Source organism: Antedon mediterranea, chromosome 11 (genome assembly GCF_964355755.1).
Source record: "Antedon mediterranea chromosome 11, ecAntMedi1.1, whole genome shotgun sequence".
Lineage (NCBI taxonomy): Eukaryota > Metazoa > Echinodermata > Crinoidea > Comatulida > Antedonidae > Antedon > Antedon mediterranea.
The window spans coordinates 9,359,431-9,382,673 of NC_092680.1; the positions used below are offsets into that span (position 1 = coordinate 9,359,431).

The following is a 23,243-nucleotide window of genomic DNA, read 5'->3' on the forward strand; positions in this document are numbered from 1 at the left end:
ATAATATAATAATTAGTTACAGTATTATTAAATTATTAAAATTAATAGATAATTAACAATAATTGTTTTTTTTTTCAGTAAAAAAACATACTCGTAGTCCTAAATTCCTATAATGTTCAAGCCTACTGGTACCGTATTCAGTTTATGCAGATCGACTATTTGTATAATATTATTGATTATAATAAATATTGATTGATTGATTGATTGATTATTGATTACATGCCATACTACCTATTCTCTTTTATTACCCTTAGAAATAAACCATACGTAATGGATTATTATATAGGCATACACATTGTAGGCCTATTTACCACTAGGCTCCTAATATATTTATTCACTCTGATGAAGAAGTGTTTCTAAAGCTAGGTATTAAATTTTCTATCTATGTCCAATGATAAACAATTAAATGTAAATAATTTAAAAAAGTTCAATTGATTTGCAAATAAAAACATTAAAATAAAAGAAATAACATACGGGTAGATAAATTCCAGGTACCTAAACAATTCCAGGTAATTGAAACACAAATTTGTATTCCAAAACATATAAATATGATTCATTTGCACTTTCTATAAAGATAACATTACATTTTATATGTTAATTCGTATTAAATCTTAATTTTACAATCAAATTATTCTACTGTTATAATAGCCTTATTTCCTATACAATAACTTTCCGTATCCCTACTCGACGTGCGAGGCGCCCTTTAAATTTAGCTCCATGTTGTCTCGCTTTTATTTGCATTGAACGAATAGGAAGTGTAACATCTTCCTACTACACTATCTTTGGTCATATCAATCATCATGCAATGTTCATTTTTATAGGCGTTGGGGAGAAGTAGTAAGAGTAGTGGCCTAAAACCTAGCTTGTAACAATTTTAGTGAAAAAAACTAAATAAAAACCATGAAACTCATATTTCTCATATTATTTACCTCCATCACAGAGGTAGTATCTCAAGGTAAGTAATAATGTTTTTTTGTCTCATTCAACGTGACATTATTAACATTTTGTTCGTATATTAAAAGGTCTAGGCTAGGCCTAGTAGGCCTACTACGTAGCCTATAGAGTACTGTAGGTCTAGGATAGCGATAGGATAGGCTAGGCTTAGCCTAGCTACGATTGACAGACGATTGGGGCCATGGACGATCGGGCTTTTTTTAAAGACGATTGGGTACAAACGCGGGTTTACGATGAAATCGGTCGCGTTTGAAATCTGTCACAATAAAATCAACTTCAGGTTTTTTGTATGGCGAGCCGCTAGAGCTATATGTTTGATGATATCGGTCACGTTTGAAATCAGTCGCGCTATTTTGTATGGAGCGTGATGCATGCTAGCGGGATATACATTTTCTTCGTTTATATAGATTTCATTGATATTTTTTAGGAACTAGATTATTTATGTGGATATTTTTAATTTGGTTAATAAATATTTATTAATATTATCAATCATTATTATTTTTTTATTTCACAGGTCTCGGAGAAGGACTGTGTCTTTTCAAAATGGCCATTTCTAAACACGTTTAAAATATTGTATTAGGCATATAATAATTTACCTCTATTTTATTATGTACTGTAATTAATATACGTAAAGGAGAACAATTTATTTAAAAACAATAATTATTACAATGTATATAGTCCGTAAAGCCAGCGTATCCATTTTTATACTTATGCATAGGCTACTGTGGCAGATATATCATATCCATGTCGTTAACATTTCTTACTATTCGATCACCTTATATTTTTTTCTATTTTATTTATGATAATATTAAGTATATGATTATTGTTGAGGCAAATCACGTGTATATTTTTATTTTTAATGTTTGTTTAAAATAATTTCTAGTAAAAATGATTATTATATGCGGATCGTTAAAAGGCGGAAATAACCAACCCCCAAAATAAGCCATATCGGAGATGTGCCTTCTATGATCGTGCAGCCGTTAACTGTACGTTATTTTGCTGACGGAGATTTCCTTTTTTAAAAAAACATGTACTATTGTGTCAAATCACATGGACAAAACATGTACGATCGTGAAACCTAAGTTCCATGGTGAAACGATTAATATAATTTACGTATAAACTATATACGTCGGCGATACTATAGTTTTTAATTTGAATATCTTTTATTTCTTCATTTATAATACCGGTAATCATTTAATGTAAATAATTAAGTACAACTCAGTGTCTCACATCCATACGCCGTTTGTAAATCTAAATGTTTAAAGACCCCTTCCCTGCAATTTTGGACGTTTTTTGGAAAATAATACATATATATCACTTTAAAAACATTAAACCATGTCGTTTCTTGTCTTAAATGTACGTTTTATGGTAAATTATGATAAAAAGTGAGAAACAATGCACTACCTAAGTAGCTCGCGGCGATCGACCTCTCGTGGACGGTCTTAGGCCTAGCCTAGCTAGGCTTAGTTTTGTAGGCCTAGCTGGTAAACATCGGTAACGTACGAACATCGTACGCGAGCTATATACCTAGCCTGACGTTGTATAGTTGCTGCATTAATTGTCTTTCTATTTTTGCCAGACTCCGTTGATACAAATTGGGGAAAACCCGGTATTTTCGCTGAAAAGTTAGTCTTCCATTTGTTTTGGCCTCACGATCGATCGAAAAGTGGGCGAATTACAGGTGAAAAACAAAAACATCAATCCGCGCGCAATGCATTTTGGGATTTATAGCGGGCCGCTATAATTATTAGAATCGACTTATTTTTCACATTTTTAACCGTTTAAAGACGAAAAAAGTTATCGCAATAGGACCATATAGTATTATTTTTACATTAAATATAGTTTGTGATCTTAAATTAGATCTAAAAAACGGAGGGAATGGGGCTTTAAATATCAGTGCAGATTACCTCTTTGAGAATCGTGTCTACCTTTATTGTCTATCTATTATTATTCCCACATCTAGGCCAATCATTTTACATCATAGTCCTGCTGTATAGTAGGCCCGGTAGATTGATTTATAACGGCATATTATTATTATCTATATACTGTATTTTAATATTTTATCCTAAAGCCATGCTCACATCAGAGTGGCGGATCGAACATAAAAATCATCGTCATACATCATCTTCCTTTATTGCATAAACCTCATTGAGCTGGTATCCACTTGCAGGTATAGAACAAGTTTCGTAATTAACTGTCATTACAAAATATGCAATAGGCGCGTCTACTTGTTTAACTATTAAACTATTTCAACATTTTCAAAACTTTGAAAAGTGGCATGCCAATCTTTTCAAAAACCTAACAAATATTTAATAAAACTTTTTTTAAACGATTTTCTAAACGAACACATTACAATCATTCATTGACACCTGCTGTAAGATAAAAGGAAAACACAAATTATTTATAAATAATGAGATCAATATTTTAATTTATATTTACTGTACTTAAAAAAAATATTAATTAATAATAGTATAATTATAAATTCAATATTCAAAATTAACTAAAACCATAATTAGCGTTTTCATAAAAAATGTATCTAGTGCGTCCCATACAAATTAGCGCGACCTATATAAAACGTAACTACTATAATAATATGATAAAACGCATATCTAGCGGCGCTCCATACAAAATACCAGATGTTGATTTTATAGCGACCGATTTCAAGCGCGACCGATTTCATCTGATACCCAAACGCGTGCGGACGTTCGGGTCCAACTTTGTGGACGTTTGGGCTCAACTGTGTGGACGTTCAGGCCCAATATAATTAGACGATCGGGCCTATTAAGTATTATAAAAATAATGGGAAGACGATCGGGCCCACGAAAACGAATTGGATTTATAATTGTTCACCATAACATTTTACGCCGTGGTTAGGATTCCGGCACCGGAACTCAACTGCCCAGCGTTAGGGAATCCGACACGCTATTGCGCATGCCCAGAGCGAGGTAATCGGGGCGACTCTATACTGTACTTCTTATCAAAGAACTTAGTTCTCTTTGTTCTTATCAACAGCGATGGATCATTTCATAGCTGCGCCACACGGCGAACTAGCCTAGCCTAGATGCCTACTAATATGGGATCCACTAATCTAGGCTAGGGCTACCAGTTAGACGTGACCAGTGGTCCTATAGTATTTATTTTGTAATTAAAAAGTGGTTGCTTCATTCATATATACACTTCATATCATTATGAATTATATAATTACATGACTAGTTTTATATGGAACGCCTCCTCTGCCTTCAGTTCACATTTATCATGCAGTACACACCAATCGTAATGCAGTACACCCCAATCGTCATGCAGTACACACCAATCGTCATGCAGTACACACCAATCGTCATGCAGTACACACCAAACATCATGCAGTACACACCAATCGTCATGCAGTACACACCAATCGTCATGCAGTACACACCAATCGTCATGCAGTACACACCAATGGTCATGCAGTACACACCAATTGTCATGCAGTACACACCAATCGTCGTTCACATTTATCATGCCGTACACACCAATCGTCATGCAGTACACACCAATCGTCATGCAGTACACACCAATCGTCATGCAGTACACACCAAACATCATGCAGTACACACCAATTGTCATGCAGTACACACCAATCGTCATGCAGTACACACCAATCGTCATGCAGTCAAATATTGCGTATTTATACCGCCACCTATCGACAAAATCGAATATCACGTGAGTTTTATTAGACGGCTGTAAAACTAAGACTATTTAAACTTCTTTTATGGAATTCAATAATTGCAATGGCCTCCTAGCCGCGCCTGTGTCTCGCATAATAAATTATTGTATATATAAAAAACAGAGCATTCACAGAGATGTGTATGGAACGCCTCCTCTGCCTTCAGTTCACAATGGTCATGCAGTACACACCAGTCGTCATGCAGTACACACCAGTCGTCATGCAGTACACACCAATGGTCATGCAGTACACACCAATGGTCATGCAGTACACACCAATCGTCGTTCACATTTATCATGCAGTACACACCAATGGTCATGCAGTACACACCAATCGTCATGCAGTACACACCAATGGTCATGCAGTACACATCAATCGTCATGCAGTACACACCAAACATCATGCAGTACACACCAATCGTCATGCAGTACACACCAAACATCATGCAGTACACACCAATGGTCATGCAGTACACACCAATTGTCATGCAGTACACACCAATCGTCATGCAGTGAAATATTGCGTAATTTATACCGCCACCTATCGACAAAATCGAATATCACGTGACGTTTATTAGACGGCTGTAAAACTAGGCCATCGACTCTAAGATTTCTTTTATGTTTGACATACTGTACTTATTTTAACCGCTACACATCTCTGTGAATGCTCTGTTTTTTATATATACAATAATTTATTATGCGAGACACAGGCGCGGCTAGGAGGCCATTTCAATTATTGAATTCCATAAAAGAAGTTTAAATAGTCTTAGTTTTACAGCCGTCTAATAAACCTCACGTGATATTCGATTTTGTCGATAGGTGGCGGTATAAATTACGCAATATTTGACTGCATGACGATTGGTGTGTACTGCATGACGATTGGTGTGTACTGCATGACAATTGGTGTGTACTGCATGATGTTTGGTGTGTACTGCATGACGATTGGTGTGTACTGCATGACGATTGGTGTGTACTGCATGATAAATGTGAACGACGATTGGTGTGTACTGCATGACAATTGGTGTGTACTGCATGACCATTGGTGTGTACTGCATGACGATTGGTGTGTACTGCATGACGATTGGTGTGTACTGCATGACGATTGGTGTGTACTGCATGATGTTTGGTGTGTACTGCATGACGATTGGTGTGTACTGCATGACGATTGGTGTGTACTGCATGACCATTGGTGTGTACTGCATGACGATTGGTGTGTACTGCATGACGATTGGTGTGTACTGCATGATAAATGTGAACTGAAGGCAGAGGAGGCGTTCCATAGATGTGTAGCGGTTAAAATAAGTACAGTATGTCAAACATAAAAGAAATCTTAGAGTCGATGGCCTAGTTTTACAGCCGTCTAATAAACGTCACGTGATATTCGATTTTGTCGATAGGTGGCGGTATAAATTACGCAATATTTCACTGCATGACGATTGGTGTGTACTGCATGACGATTGGTGTGTACTGCATGACAATTGGTGTGTACTGCATGACCATTGGTGTGTACTGCATGATGTTTGGTGTGTACTGCATGACGATTGGTGTGTACTGCATGATGTTTGGTGTGTACTGCATGACGATTGGTGTGTACTGCATGACCATTGGTGTGTACTGCATGACGATTGGTGTGTACTGCATGACCATTGGTGTGTACTGCATGATAAATGTGAACGACGATTGGTGTGTACTGCATGACCATTGGTGTGTACTGCATGACCATTGGTGTGTACTGCATGACCATTGGTGTGTACTGCATGACGATTGGTGTGTACTGCATGACCATTGTGAACTGAAGGCAGAGGAGGCGTTCCATAGTTTTATGATTTTTCATAACGCATTATAGTTACTCTCTACATAACAACATGCAATCACAAGTTGATTTGTTGACGGCAGCCACCGCGTGAATGTGAAAAAACTGTTCGGGAAGTCAGGGTCGCAACGCTAAAAACAGCATTACGATTCTTAGATAGATACTGATACTTATTAATATCATTATAATTATTTTAACGCGTGGCGTAGTCGTATTTTAATTATTAATTCATGTATGGCATAGACCAAGTTTCATCCATCGCTCTCTCCCCCGCGCAACGACTATCTAGGCTACAGTAAATCCCTATAATACTCCGACTCTCCGTGGTGTGGCACACTATTCAGTATTAGTGCAAGCTATAATTCACTTCCCAGAGCTCTGGGCATGCGCAATAGCGTGTCGGATTCCCTAACGGTGAGCAGTTGAGTTCCGGTGCCGGAATCCTAACCACGGCGAACATTTTATTATATATTATGATTACCCTATTAAGGGGACATTATTTTTTTTCTATACCAAACACAATAAAATTAAAAAACAAATAGGCCTATTCATTTTGGCTTAGGCCTCTAGGCCTACTACTAGGCTAAAAAAGGGATTTCATTTTCTCTATTTGCCAAACAATTGCAATAGTAGATACTTTAGGATACGAAGCGGCCGCTAGTTCAATAACGGTAATCTGTATGGAACGCCGTATGCGCTTACCGTACTGACGCGGGTATAAGCCCATACTCGGGTATAAGCCCACCCCCGACTTTTGACTAATTTTCATGAAAAATGAGGCACTCGGGTATAAGCCCATCCATTAATTCGAAGATCTACAGTGTGTGTCGTAATACATTATTTTGTATTTGGCGACGTCCATACACCGAATACACCTACCTTTGATCATAACCAAGCTAGGCTAATATACGCTAGGCCATATGAGGCCTAGCGGTCCTGTTTTGTTTACACTCCATTGTGGTCGAAGATCGCTTCACACACGACGCTACAAGTCGCCAAAACGGAAAACCCCTATTTTAGTATTTGGTATCGGCTGCCATAAACAAGCTTATTAAATTTCTTTGGTACATTTCTATTTAACGAATATTGTATACTTGCTTTTCTGCTTGATAAATTCTTGTTCAATTGATGTTTAAAATAATATATTCTACGATAAATTACACAAACTATAAGCTTAATTTTCCGACACTCTACACCTCGTGTATTTAGAGGCAACGTCGTACACGTGAGGGCGCTCGCTCGCATGGTGGAATACACAGTGTACATGTGCTGTTTTTGACGATCTGCATTTTTGGATCCTCGGGTATAAGCCCACCCCCCAAACTTGACGTGATTTCATGTTCGAGGGGGGTGGGCTTATACCCGCGTCAGTACGGTAATTGATTGTCATTGGTTTGTAATTTCTTGAATGTCATTGTTTGGACAAATTTACTTTACCTCGGACGTAAATAACAATCTACATTATTATGTAATTTATTCCCTTTTTTTACAGATTGAATGTGATACATTCTTTTTAACGAAATAGCGAATCGATGATTACTTATTTTAACTGGTCTAAATGGTATATATGTTTAATAGATAATGTCAATAAAATACATTGTGGTGTTTGTATTGTATATTAATATTATAAACCAATTATTAAGAATTATATATATTTTTTCAATAAAGTACTGTACAGTATATGAAAATTAAAATTGTATATATATATTTTTGTTATTGTATATTATCAATTAATTGGTAAAATAACAAGTAGTGTTCGCAATCATAATTTGTTTATAATTTTATTGATGATGACATGATGACAGCAACTTATTTATTTAATATCTCTCATTATTTTATACCTTCAGATATATAAATCAATTTAAAATGAGTTTTAAATACTAAAATAAGACGCAAGTGTCTGTGCGGTATGGTATTTAATTACACAAATTTCTGCTAATAACTCGACTGGCGACCGGCCATGAATAGTGCTGTAGAAGGTGCTCATTCCTCTGGCGTATTTGTCCCCACAAACAATGTATTACAATGCAATAACACTTAAATGTACAAACACACCCTATTATATTATTATTCGATAGTATGTACTGTAAATGAGATACAGTATAAAGATTCGGCAATACAGTACGTAAATTATTAATGCAATACTGTATAAAGATTTGATAGTAAAGTAAACGAGATATAAAGATTTGGCGATACCGTACGTAAATTATTAATGCAATACTGTATAAAGATTTGATAGTAAAGTAAACGAGATATAAAGATTTGGCGATACCGTACGTAAATTATTAATGCAATACTGTATAAAGATTTGATAGTAAAGTAAACGAGATATAAAGATTTGGCGATACCGTACGTAAATTATTAATGCAATACTGTATAAAGATTTGATAGTAAAGTAAACGAGATATAAAGATTTGGCGATACCGTACGTAAATTATTAATGCAATACTGTATAAAGATTTGATAGTAATGTAAACGAGATACTGTATAATGATTTGGCGATACCGTATGTAAATTATTAATGCAATACTGTATAAAGATTTGATAGTAAAGTAAACGAGACATAAAGATTTGGCGATACCGTACGTAAATTATTAATGCAATACTGTATAAAGATTCGATAGTAAAGTAAACGAGACATAAAGATTTGGCGATACCGTACGTAAATTATTAATGCAATACTGTATAAAGATTCGATAGTAAAGTAAACGAGATATAAAGATTTGGCGATACCGTACGTAAATTATTAATGTAATACTGTATAACGATTCGATAGTATGTAAATGAGATACAGTATAAAGATTCGGCAATACTGTACTTAAATTATTAATGCGCAGCAATACTGTATAACGATTCGATAGTATGTAAATGAGATACAGTATAAAGATTCGGCAATACTGTACTTAAATTATTAATTGCAATACTGTATAACGATTCGATAGTATGTAAATGAGACAATGAATACGCCGTAAGAAACGTTGGTTCAGTTCAACATTATTGTTTCCCTTCATTACCAATATAAGGAAGAGATAAAGATTCAATAGTACGTAAATGAGATATAAAGGTTCAATAGTACATAGATTTTAATGATGCAAATGTAAATTATTAATGATTTGATAGTAAATGTAAATATTAAAAGAATATAAGATTCGATAGCATGTAATTGTAAGTTAATATTAAAATACAAATAAAATATACAGTACATTGATTTATCATCAGCAGGCAAACTTAATTATTATAAAAATGTAAAGATTCGATAGTACATGATTTTTGGCTTATATTTATTGGTTGGACCATACTCCTTTAGCTGTAACTCAACTTGCCATACTGTAGGCCATGGCGTTGAAAACGACAATCAAAGATTAAAGCGCACATGGTGTTCCATACAAATGACGATATTAGACTGGCGGCCGCTTCGACCATACTCCCATATATAGTTACCATACCAAATGTCAAAATGTGAGGTTTTTTTAGCTTACGTCACCTTTATAATATAACATTTTTCTATATCTTTTTTAATCGCACATAATGGCTACCATTAATATTATAAACATTGTTTGCCGAGAACTCAATTATAAACTATTATATATACCGTAATGAAACAGATTTACAAACGATACACTTGGCTATCGGGCCAAACGTCTAATGCACTTGTCAACTATATTACCCCGGTAGAGGTGCGTCATTTGTCAGGTATGTGTCATACCTTATGAATACCATGACAAACCCGTGCATCAAAAATGTGAATTACCTTTAGGTGACCATGACTCACTGTGACAATGTTGTTTATGATATTTTGAGTGGTAAAGTGATGGACATTAACACACCATCATTGATTTGACGTATCTTCTAGGTTTTTTGACGCACTCTCACGTCAGTAATTATTGATAAATAACGCGGGTCGTATTGTGCGTCATACAATTTACAAGTGCATAAGATGATCGGTCCAAACATATAAGACGATCAGGCACATAAAAATATGGGCCTGATCGTCCCTATGATGGCCCCGATCGTCCTTGGGCCCGATCGCCTGTTCACCGCATAAATTATAATAGGCTACTAGAATAGACCCCTAGGCTATAGGCCATTCCAGGTGGATAGCCTAGGTGGTAGGGGTAAACCTGGCCCTCTAGCCTATGCTATCTCTAGGCCTAACGCAGCAAAGTCTATACTAGGCTAGGTAGGTCTAGCTAGATTGAGGCCTGATGGAGCCAACTAGGAATTTTAAGGCAATTTGCAAATTACGAAAAACTATTTAAATTTGCATACAAAAGTTACGAGCAATCTAACAACTTGCAAAATGCAAATGTTTGCTTGCACCATTTGCTAGTTTTGCTAGGACGATGTGAAGCTGCACCTGAGCAATGATTAGATTCATATTAACATGCAGTTCAAAGGCACACACCGCATAAACTTACCAGCCTGTATCTACATTTTTTTTAAAATAGCATTCATTTATGTAATGTATTTTTGTATGGTGTTTTTTTCACAGGTCGTGGCTGTATCATTGAAGGGGACACTAGCTTTCCAGAGGGGACTAACCCTACATTGAAATGCGTTTGCCCTAATTCTGATGCTACTGATAAGTTGTGGTGGTGTCTTACTGAGGCAGGCTGTGAGCAAACCGAAGGTTTAGAGGTTGGTGCACACTATAATATTGAATCTGACTATCGAGCAACTGAAAGGGAAACTAGCAGTGTTTTGACTATAAAGAACATTGCAATTGAAGATAAAGGAGAATACACATGTAGGTCAACCACCGGCAATAGCTTTTCGCATACAATTACGAGTGTTTATGCAGGTATGATTGCTTGGTATTTTTTTTATCATCTATACATGTAAAAGTATACAATTTTATACAAATTCACATTTTACTTTCTTATCACCTACGGGCCTACCACATACGCTTTTTATGTAGGCGATTTTATTCTAAATTTTAGTAAGTAATTTGCGTATAATCAATATGATAATCAATCATAAGGTCAAAGGACTGTTACAAGTTCCTATCTTGGCAAGACGTGCACTGTATCCTGTTCATAAATTGCCTTGGTATTGTACAAAAAAAAAACATGAAGGGTTTTTTTTTAGATGTGAGTACATTGGATCCTGAGGGTGATGCACAGTTAGAATATGGTGAAGATTTGACATTAACCTGTACAAGTGATCCATCCAATACTATTGAATGGACCAAAGATGAAAAAACTGTTTTAGATCAAGGTGACAACCCTGTTGGTGTAGACGACGATGTTGTGAATGTGAAGGGTGGCATTTTAAAGATCAAAGATGCCAATATCAATCATGCTGGTTTATATCAATGCAATGTAGCGAAGAACTCTGAAAGAAAGAGATCTGTTGAATTGTGGAGTAAGTATCACAACAAAAATTACTTTTTAATCTACTGCTCCAGCAAAAGGCGTGTGCCGCATTGTGTAGGACGTTCGACTACGAATCCAACTCTCGCCGCATTGCTTGTATCCTAATAGGCAAGACACTTACATTTGCCTCTCTCCACCCAGGTGTATAAATTGGAACCCGGTTAGATCAAGAAAAACATTTGCGCTGATTACTATGCATTATGGGAGTATGTTTACATACGTGTTTAATAAAAAAAATGACTGGGGTAATATTGTTCTGCGCTTAGAGGTTTCACAACATTAGGCGCTATATAAATCCAAGATATAATTATTATTAAACCTTTGCTGGTTGTAAACAATCTTGTACTCAAATTTTGTCAAATTCTTTAATTCTACAATTTAGTGTAATTTACCAAAAAAAGTTACAGATGGATTTTTCCGTGTCATATCAACCAGAGTTCCCCGCTCAACTTTCTGTCTGTTTCATCACCATGTCCATATATGTGCATATCACATGTTGTCACATTTGGTAGTATAGACCGAGCTTTAAACTCCCTTAAACTGTTTATTGGCTTAAGTGAAATAGTGTGATTAGGTAATACCACCACATGTGCGCATTACCATGCCTTACTGACGCGGGTATAAGCCCATACTCTGGTACATACACCTACCTTTGATCATAAGCCTAGGCTAATAATATATGCTAGGGTAATATACGCTAGACCATATGAGGCCTAGCGGTCCTGTTTTGTTTACACTCCATCGCGGTCGAAGATCGCTTCACACACGACGCTCGAATCACAAGTCGCCAAAATGGAAAACCCCTATTTGGTATCGGCTGCCATAAACAAGCTATTAAATTTCTTTGGTACATTTCTATCTAACGAACATTGTATACTTGCTTTTCTGCTTGATAAATTCTTGTTCAACTGATGTTTAAAATAAGATATTCTACGATAAATTACACAAATTTTCCGACACTCTACACCTCGTCTATTTGGCAACGTTGTACACGTCGCAACACCTCGTAAGGGTGCTCGCATGGTGGTTTCAGAGGAGGAATGTCCATGATTGAATACACAGTACGTGTGCTGTTTTTGACGATCTGCATTTTTGGATCCTCGGGTATAAGCCTAAAGCTTCCAGGAAACTTTTCTTTTTACGATCACTAAAACGATTTGGTTTTAACATTGAAGAGCTTAAATTGACCTTTTGTGGTTACATTAGACCAGTTGTTGAGTATGCTGATGTTGTTTGGCATTCTGGCCTGTCTAGTAGATTAAGCGATTGTATTGAAAATGTTCAAAAGAGGGCTTGCCGTATAATGTTAGGCAATGATTACTTTTCTTACTCTGGTGCCCTTGAATTTCTTAAATTAGAGACTTTGGCTCAAAGAAGGGTGGAGCATTGTCGCAAGTTCGCTGAGTATCTCCCCAAAATTAAACAAACAGCTGATTTAATCCCACCGACAAGACATAGCTGTCATGGTAGGAATTTAAGAAATAAAAACAAAATTACCCAGCTAGCGTCTAAAACATCCAGATTTACCAATAGCCCTATACCCTACTTCATCAAATTACTGAATTCTTAATTTTCTCCCCTGCTAGTTTGCGACTGCTCTCCCCTTCTTTGTTGTTTTTTTTTTTTTTTTTCATTTTTTTTATATATATTTATTTTTTTGATATGACATGTATTTTACACGCAATTTGGCTCTTAGCCACGAGTTGTAATTTTGGTCAATTTTTTGATATTTGAAATAAAAGTGAATAATAAGCCCACCCCCCAAACTTGCCGTGATTTCATGTTCAAAGAGAGTGGACTTATACCCGCTTCAGTACGGTAATTAATCATTAAATATTTATATATTTTGTAGCAAAGATTGACGTAAAAGCTGATCTATCTGTGAAGGTAACTGAAGGTAAAGATGCAGAGATTAAATGCGTAGCGAGGTCGTATCCCCAACCAAAAGTCACTTGGAGGGTTCCCGGGCAAAATCAAACAATAGAAGGTACAAAGGGAAACACGGATGACGACGATGATACATATACGTACACATCCACACTCCAGATTATGGACGTTACACAGCGTCAATATTATACGTGTATAGCCAGTCACCAATTTACTAATTCAACTCAGACAGATATTCTCTTACGTGTTAGAGGTAAGTTTTTTTAAAATATTTATTGGATTTTAGTTCATAAGGGTTATTAGGGAAGTTTTGATTTGCAACAACCAAACCAAGTTATGTCAATTCATTGTGAGCATGCAGAGAAGTCGTGACATGCTTCCGCGTTTCGGTAGTTTCTAGATTCAGACGGTGACTGGCGACAAATCAATTGACCTGACCTAACTTGTTCCAATAATATTTCGGTTTCCTTTCAACTTCATTATAAGACACGTTAAATCATTTTTTTTAAATACAAATTTAGAGTAAGATTATAATTCTTGTTGTTATTTTGTATTGTGTAGCAAAAGAACATCCATTGCATAGAGGTAAGGAATCTATTACTAAATTCCAAAATATATTGATTAAGGCCCATTTACACTAGGACGATAACTATCGACGATAAATAGACAAATGTGCATTTTTCATACATAAAACAAAAGAAATATAAACACTTTTCATTCTAGAATTGTAGAATAACCATCTATGCTTCTTTTGATGAAAATTATATTTTCATTTTGATTGGAATTTTAAAAATATTATTTTTATCAAAGACAGCATAAATGATTATCCTATAGTTCTAAAACAAAGCCCTTTCTAATTTCTTTTGTTTTATTTTAAAAAAATGCATGCTTATATATTTATCGTTGATCGTTATTGTCCTAGTGTAAATGGGCCTTTACCTTGGATTGAAACATCACGGACCTTCCAACTTGGACAAATTAAATATCAGGAGCTTTCATGAAAGCATGAACTATAATGGGCGACATACATTAAAAAATCTGAACATATTGGCATCCATAATACTGCAGTAAACACGGATAAGTCAGGTGTGCAAAATGGCGGAAAATCTGTTGCCAATTCATTATTTAACAAAATAACAAATGAATTTATTAAACATTTTACAGACCAAGATCATCAGTATGTTTTCTAATCTTTTATCTTTATATTATGAAATTATGATTTTTTTAAGCATTATGTTGTTTATTAAAAAAATTGGGAGAAATTGCATTTTAGCAGGTGATGACAAGATATTAAGGAAAAAAACATGATTATCGGGAGAATTGGGAAATCTGACATAGTATTGGTAATATATTAAGACGGTCCAATCTAATTTTATCCAGTGAATTACTGTATATTTAATGTACAATGCATCAATTTTAACATATTATTTTTAAAGAATTCTTATTATTAATATTGTATTTAATTTTTTAGTAATTATATTATACTTTAACACAATAGTTAGTTAGTTATTGATGGCGGCAACAACAAAATAAAGTTTATTTTTCATATTTAACAATGTCCACAAAGTTGTTTTGGCATTTTTACCTGTGGTGATATTAATATTATACCACTTCAATTCATACTTTAGGAGTAATTTTCTTTTAAAAGGATATTTAATTAGTAAGAATAATTTAATTTAAAAAAAATATTATTTTACTGTAATACATATATTTACTTAATTAATATTAATAAGGTTTGCATGGCAAATAAATACTGGTAAAGTAAAGCTCTGTCTACACTATCAAACTAGTGTGATGTGCCAAAATATGGTAGTGATATGACATCATGGATGATGTCCATATATGGGCACTTCACCCTAGTTTTATATAGTGTAGACACAGCTTAAGGGTACATATGACAGATTTCCAATTTTATGTTATATATTGCAAACCTTACTTAATATATATTTATTCAATTATTAATATTTATACTGGCGATTGACATATAGTAGTAGGTTATAAAATATAAAATAAAATGTAAAAAATATAATAAAAAATATTAAAAAAAACAATACTGTATGTTTTATATTAATTCATTTTATATTTGGTATTTTAAGTATGCTTTTTTTTACAATTAAAAAGTATTTATATTCATATTCATAATTTAAGAGACACCTACAGTGGAGTTTCCTTAATAGGTGTGTCTCCTGAATAGAGTTTATTGGCTGTTGCAAGATACTTTTCCCTCGTACATCATGAGAAAGCTTCTCATTAATATAGATGTACAAAAAGAGAGGTTCTACTGTTAATTGATTTTAAAGCATTTAAAAACAATTATTATGTTGATGACTACAGGTACATATTATTATTATTATTATTATTATTTGATAAACTTTTTTCTTTACAGGCAAGTTAGCATGGCTTTGGCCATTCCTTATAATTCTTGGTATAAGCATAATTCTAGCTGCTATCTTTGTAACTCTACATTTTAAAGAAGGCCGTGATGGTGATGAAGAGGAAGATGAAGAAGAAAGCCCAATGTAAATACATGTTTACACACACACATATAAGTCTGTTTCACATTTAGGTGAATTGAAATTATGCATGTGCATACTTTTCATTTTCTCATCTGCCACTTTGTGTGATAAATGTTATGTGGGGTGTTATTTAGGGAAAAGTGCCTTTAGTGTGGTACTCTGTAATTATTTAGTTTATTTTTTGTTAATCAGTTTTTTTGGTGGGAGATAAGAATAAGATAATGTATGACTAATTTATATATTTACCAAGTGACACTTGTAATGTAACTTATTGCTTTTTTTTTTAAAGGATATCTGGAAAACCCAAGAACATCCCTGCTGCTACCCCGGCTGACCCTGATGCATAGGCATGTGTCCCCTGATGTGTCCCCAAATTTATAGGTATATGTAAACCTGTTGGTGTACCCCGATATATACTGTAGGCATATACAGTATACCCGGTTGCAGACCTAAAAGGCTAGTTGATATTTCCTGTTGTGGATGCTGATACCTACTGTAGGCGCGTGTTGCATTATTTAATTTGTTAAACTATCTATATAGTACTGATGATGATTTTAGATTACTATGTAGTAGGCAGTGCAATGTAGAATTAACATATTTACTTCATTTAGTCATTTTAGGAGTGACTAAATTTTATTCAGTACATTTTTTCAGGACATATTATATATATATATTTGTCCTTTTCTATACATTTTGTAATAACAAAAGTAGGTTAATCTTTGTACAGTTTATACTGAAACTGTCTTTTGTTGATGCATGATGTTGATAAATGCTTTGTTTACAGAGTAACGATATCAAACATCTGGCATATGTGCAGACAATTATATCACTAAATGTTGGTAATAGTTTTAATAAACTATGGGAACCATTATTATTATAGTGTCTGTGCAATGGTAAATGTAACTATTTGTATACAGGTACTGTACCTCCATAGTTAATCTATGTAAAAAATGGGGATCAAATTTCAGGTGATAAAACAGGATTTTCTAATGTATATTTTGTACACTGTTTACAACACTAAAGGGATGCATTGTTAATCAACAGGAAATGATCTTTGTTAACATTATTTGATACTATCATTTCCTTGCCTACTAAATTAAGTGTGTTTGTACCATTGTAACATGGGGTCCACTAATATGTTTAATAAGATAATACAAAACAAATCATGTTTCTAAATAGAGTTTTTGTTTATCTTCAGCATTCAATTGTATATTGTTTGTTGACATGGATTCTATCCTATCTACTGTAGGATCCACAAAATGAAACATGAAATATTATGATTATTATGATTTTAATAACCAGAAATATTTGCAAAGCTTTTGGGCAACACCTAGCCCTTCATCAGAATTTATATATATATATATAAAATATTTCCCATGAGACCATTATGTGCCCTAATGCCCATTTATTTATATATATTATATATTTCACACAGTTCTGTGTGAAAGGGGCTTACTAACTAACCCCTGCACTATATACAGTCAACATCACTAACAGCTGAGTGTATTAGTAGACTAGTAGCACAGTGTATTATACCATAGATACTCCTCCACCTGAATTAAGATATTGTAGATAATGTAGTACTGTAATGTGAAAGTTGCATTTTGAAGGTGGTTTGTACGGGCAGCCGCATTGCAATTTAAAGATAAATCATGCTTGCACAATAAATTACTTATGGTTTATGTAAAAGTTATTAAATATTTTTTAATCTATTAAAAATGACCAGTCATTATTTGATCTTTAAATTTTGGAAATCCATCTCTAGTAATATTGTAAACAGTGTATTAACGACTAATAGTACTACTGGCAAGTGTGCCCCTAGAGCTATCCCGGATCTGCCCCTAAAAGGCATTTTTCAAATTTATTGCGACATTTCTCTAGGGCTTAAGCTTGGTTCGCACTAGAATGCAACACAAATACGCAAGTGAATTTACCAATCACAATCAGTTTGGATAATCCACCTCTTAATTGGTGCAATTACTTGCATTGTGTTTATGTTGCATTGCATCCTAGTGGGAACCAAGCATTATGCATTTCACAGTGTACTGTAGTTTTAGATATTATTAGATACTGTACCAAATTTACTGTTGCTATAATGTAAAATAATAGGAGTAACTATAGCTGCTATTTGTTTAATTTAATATATCCTGCCTGTAATATAAATTATTAAAATCATGTAAAAAATTATTTATACATGAGTTATGCATTTTTTAGTGTAATTGATAATACGTTTGCATGTAATTGATAATATATTTTTCAAGTGTTTTGTAGAATGACTTTTATTTACCAATTTGTCACTGAATTCACAAAGTGTTTTTCACATTGTGCTACTATGTGAATCTCAATAAGTGGCAACTTTAAAGTAATTATTAATCTGTATTACAATACTTATTATATTTATTTACGCTTACTTAATATGGTATAACAGTACCGGAACTACTTTCTTTTGCGGTTTTTATGGTAGGACTTTATGTAATTTAAAAGTTAGAAAAATTTATAGATTTGAACCAAACGAAATATCACTACATATTGTTTACTATACTTAAAACTAGCTGGTAAAAATGGTAATATATTTACCAACTTGCAATTTGAAACTATTTGCAGGCTGAGTAATTGTTAGGGGATGAGCCTATGTTGTTAGTTGTGGTTGGTGCATGTTGTTGTTTCACATGCTGAGTCTTATATAGTATGTATCTAGATAAAAAAGATTATTTAATATTTAGAACACTTTTCCACTTCAAATATACTTGTACTTAGAAAGCATTTTCATAGTATTAATATAATGTATATTTTGTAATTAGTCAGTTTTCATGTTAGAAATGTACTTTGGTAGTAATTTTTTGTATGTGGTTTTAACATTTTGCCTTTGGACACGTATGTTTTGGTACTAAGTATTGACTGTAATCTTATATCCAGCATCTACTAGCAAATTTTGTTTTAAATTTATTACTGTATTTGGTCGGTTGATGTCATCATTCTTTTTTTGTCTAACAGCATAATTAATTATCAGTTTGAAAATATGTATGTTTGTCCCCTTCCAATGTACAGTATACCGTCCACACATACTGTACCCTTATCTGGTAATTAGCATAAAGTTGCTATTACAGTAAAACTCCTATTAAAGGGGACACCTACGGGACCTAACAAAGTGTAGTAGTAGTAGTAGTGTTAAAACATACCAAATCTCTCCCCTTTCCTAGTGTTGTTTTAAAGGATTAAAAAAGGCAGGATGTGGGGGTGTGTCCTACTGTAGACGCTAAGCTTTTTGTTTATTACAATGTAGAAGTTAATACATACATAACATCTATATCAAAAACAAGCTTTCTGCAGTAAATAACATGTTAAAGAGTAAGCAACATGTTACGTAGTTGCTACAGTAACTGTAGTAGAACAATGACCCCTAGTAGTAGTAGAATGTTGACATTGCTCCTGATAAGTAGGCTGTGTACTGTACATCATATACACCAACACATTATCGTTTCAATCATGGTAATGGAATTAACTTTGTAATAATCAAATGATACATATTACAGAAGACATTTTCTATTTAATAAGACAAAACATATTTCAATATACACGTGGGGCTTATTTATAATACATTCCGAAGTTTAATGTTTTAAAAATGTATTTCTTAATGTCTTAATATATGTGTTGTAGGGAGCTTTCAAATTATATTGCATCATGGGATTGGTTTTGCTATTTGTTATTGGAAATCTTAATTTCATACATTATAAGATGACTCAGGAAAAGTACAACACTTCAAATTTCCTATTCTATTATGTGATATAGAGTTTTCCCTTTGTGATAACATTGTCAATCTATTGTACAACATGCTTCCAAGCTGTCCACCTCAACACAGTTTAGATGCTTTCCAGTCCAGGTGACAACCGACGACTGGCTTGTTCCTTGTTGCAAATCAAAAGCTCCCTATGGTGCTACTTTGTGGACCTTGACGTTTATAACGGTTCAAATTTTGTAAAACAGTGGTTTATGTCTAAAAAAGTGTGATATGCCCAAATATGGTAGTTATATGACACCATCGTGTCCATACAGTATATGGGTAGGCCCTACATCATATTTTTTGTCATATAAGTATGTAGGTACGTGTAATGTAAGAAAATCGCAAGAAAACATATCGGGTGATCCATTGCTTATGGTTGATTGTGGGGGATCAAGGTTTGGACACTTTGTCAGTGCCACCATTTTAATGCCATATGGTCACTTCATAGGTCTGGTCAATAACCAAAATTAGTTCTAGAATTGCCATTGTAGTTAGAAAGCTCTCTGTTATGATATACAGTATAACAATATTTCGAATGCTATCAATTCTACTGATTGTAGGTAAACGCCACAGAAAGTGTTGCTGTTTTTAATTAAAAGTACTGTTATGTGGGGGTTTGTGCTCTTTTTAATTGCATTATGGTGTTTTGTAATAAAGTATACAATCATAGAGGTATTTGATTATCTCTATGAATTTGTGCACACTTAAAAGATAATTATTGCTTACTGACGGATCATTTTAGGATTGAGTACTATTTCTTTGAGTATTGCCCACTGATGGATCTATTTAGGATTGAGTACTATCTCTTTGAGTATTGCTCACTGACGGATCTTCCTTTTAGGATTGAGTACTATCTCTTTGAGTATTGCTCACTGACGGATCTTCCTTTTAGGATTGAGTACTATCTCTTTGAGTATTGCTCACTGATGGATCCTTTTAGGATTGAGTACTATTTCTTTGAGTATCGATCACTGACGGATCCTTTTAGGATTGAGTACTATCTCCTTGAGTATTGCTCACTGACGGATCATTTTAGGATTGAGTACTATCTCTTTGAGTATTGCTCACTGACGGATCTTCCTTTTAGGATTGAGTACTATCTCTTTGAGTATTGCTCACTGATGGATCCTTTTAGGATTGAGTACTATTTCTTTGAGTATCGCTCACTGACGGATCCTTTTAGGATTGAGTACTATCTCCTTGAGTATTGCTCACTGACGGATCATTTTAGGATTGAGTACTATCTCTTTGAGTATTGCCCACTGATGGATCTATTTAGGATTGAGTACTATCGCTTTGAGTATTGCTTACTGACGGATCATTTTAGGATTGAGTACTATCTCTTTGAGTATTTCCCACTGACGGATCATTTTAGGATTGAGTACTATCTCTTTGAGTATTGCTTACTGACGGATCCTTGTAGGATTGAGTACTATCTCTTTTGAGTATTTCCCACTGATGGATCTATTTAGGATTGAGTACTATCTCTTTGAGTATTTCCCACTGATGGATCTATTTAGGATTGAGTACTATCTCTTTGAGTATTTCCCACTGATGGATCTATTTAGGATTGAGTACTATCGCCTTGAGTATTGCTTACTGACGGATCCTTTTAGGATTGAGTACTGGCTCTTTGAGTATTGCACACTGACGGATCATTTTAGGGAGTATTGAGTACTATCGCTTTGAGTATTGCACACTGACGGATCATTTTAGGATTGAGTACTATCGCTTTGAGTATTGCTCACTGATTGATCATTTTAGGATTGAGTACTATCTTTTTGAGTATTTCCCACTGATGGATCTATTTAGGATTGAGTACTATCGCTTTGAGTATTGCCCACTGATGGATCTATTTAGGATTGAGTACTATCTCCTTGAGTATTGCACACTGACGGATCATTTTAGGGAGGATTGAGTACTGTCTCTTTGACTTTAATTAAGTACTTGTGTATTATGTAATAGCCTTTATTATTTTCACAAATTATGCATATTTAATATTTGAAGGAATAAAGCCTCTTTGAATTCACAATTCTCTTTTGTATCATTGGTTTGAAATAATCATGCGTAAGGCAAAGCGTTATCCACGACAAGGTATACCAGGCAAGATTCAGATTACATTGTAATGTCATCTTGAAGGGCATTGGCGGCTTTGGTGGATTCTTTTCCGAGGAGAGTATTGATGATAGCCTTAGCCAAATAAAATCATGCCTGTCACTATCTTGACTTTGTAATTAGACTGTAGAAAGTCACTGTTTATTTTATAAAATGTAATCAATAATTGTCTTCTTTGTGGTGTAATTAAAGATTGCTGAAATTGATTGTATGACAGCAGTAATATGTGTTACATAACTAGACCTTGAGCGTTTAATTGCGAATGTTTATTATCATTAATTAGAGAGTTGCACTGTTTTGCGTCGTAGAACCAGTTGGTAGGTTATTAAATCCACGTCCTAAAAAGGGGATTCCCTACTTGTATATTAACATATTTATATTTGCTAACAAAATATTCAAAAAATCACTATCAACAATATGGATTTTGGGTCATGACGACGCAAAGGGCACACGAATCCGATTTACAATGGAGTCCAAGCCAATTACCAGCGTTCCGCAACCTTTTTTGACCACGACCCCATGATCCTATTTTGGGAATTTTCTTGTTTTCAGCACATAAAAATAAACATATTAACCATGGTGGCCCTGTGGCAAAGCGAATTTTGTTAATTGACAACACCCCTTGCTGGTAATGGTACTCTCGCACGTAAAATTATGATAAATGGCACCTCTAGTTGGCTGGAAATGACACTCTAATAATAGCGCGCTCGCAATGGGGAAAATGATCGTAGCCAGCTACTTTTTCCGCCGGTAAACACATTTGCGTTCAATGCTAACGTCAAAGGGTTCTCCCGAACCATAAAAGCCTGAACAACATCGCTTGTAATTTGGGATGGACCTGTTTTTATTGTTCTTTCTATTATTCTAATGTTCATTCTAAAAGTTCCCACCGCCGGTACGCCTACATCAAAGTTCGCAGTTTTTCAGTCAAGTTACACACTCCTTTGAAAACTACAGAAAAATAGCGTCGTAGAACCAGTTGGTAGGTTATTAAAACCACGTCCTAAAAGGGGATTCCCCACTTGTATATTAACAGCGAACTATGCGTCAACAGCGTCCATTGCCCCGTCGTCGATTCCCAATTGTGTAGGCCTACT

At 34.5% G+C, this 23,243-nt stretch overlaps 1 protein-coding gene across 2 annotated transcripts; it reads left to right on the plus strand.

Annotated features, from left to right (window-relative positions):
* The first annotated feature begins 675 nt into the window (after positions 1 to 675).
* Positions 676 to 22,324, plus strand: LOC140062566 (muscle, skeletal receptor tyrosine-protein kinase-like). 2 transcript variants are annotated; one of them, XM_072108832.1, is made up of 7 exons: positions 676 to 955; positions 10,965 to 11,273; positions 11,561 to 11,836; positions 13,700 to 13,987; positions 14,296 to 14,319; positions 16,121 to 16,253; positions 16,540 to 22,324. In XM_072108832.1, the coding sequence occupies exons 1-7, from the start codon at positions 901 to 903 to the stop codon at positions 16,595 to 16,597; spliced, it is 1,143 nt and encodes a 380-aa protein (XP_071964933.1). In that variant the 5' UTR covers positions 676 to 900; the 3' UTR covers positions 16,598 to 22,324. The 2 variants fall into 2 exon arrangements, with proteins under 2 accessions (XP_071964933.1, XP_071964934.1); XM_072108833.1 differs by lacking the exon at positions 14,296 to 14,319.
* The last annotated feature ends 919 nt before the right edge of the window (positions 22,325 to 23,243 follow it).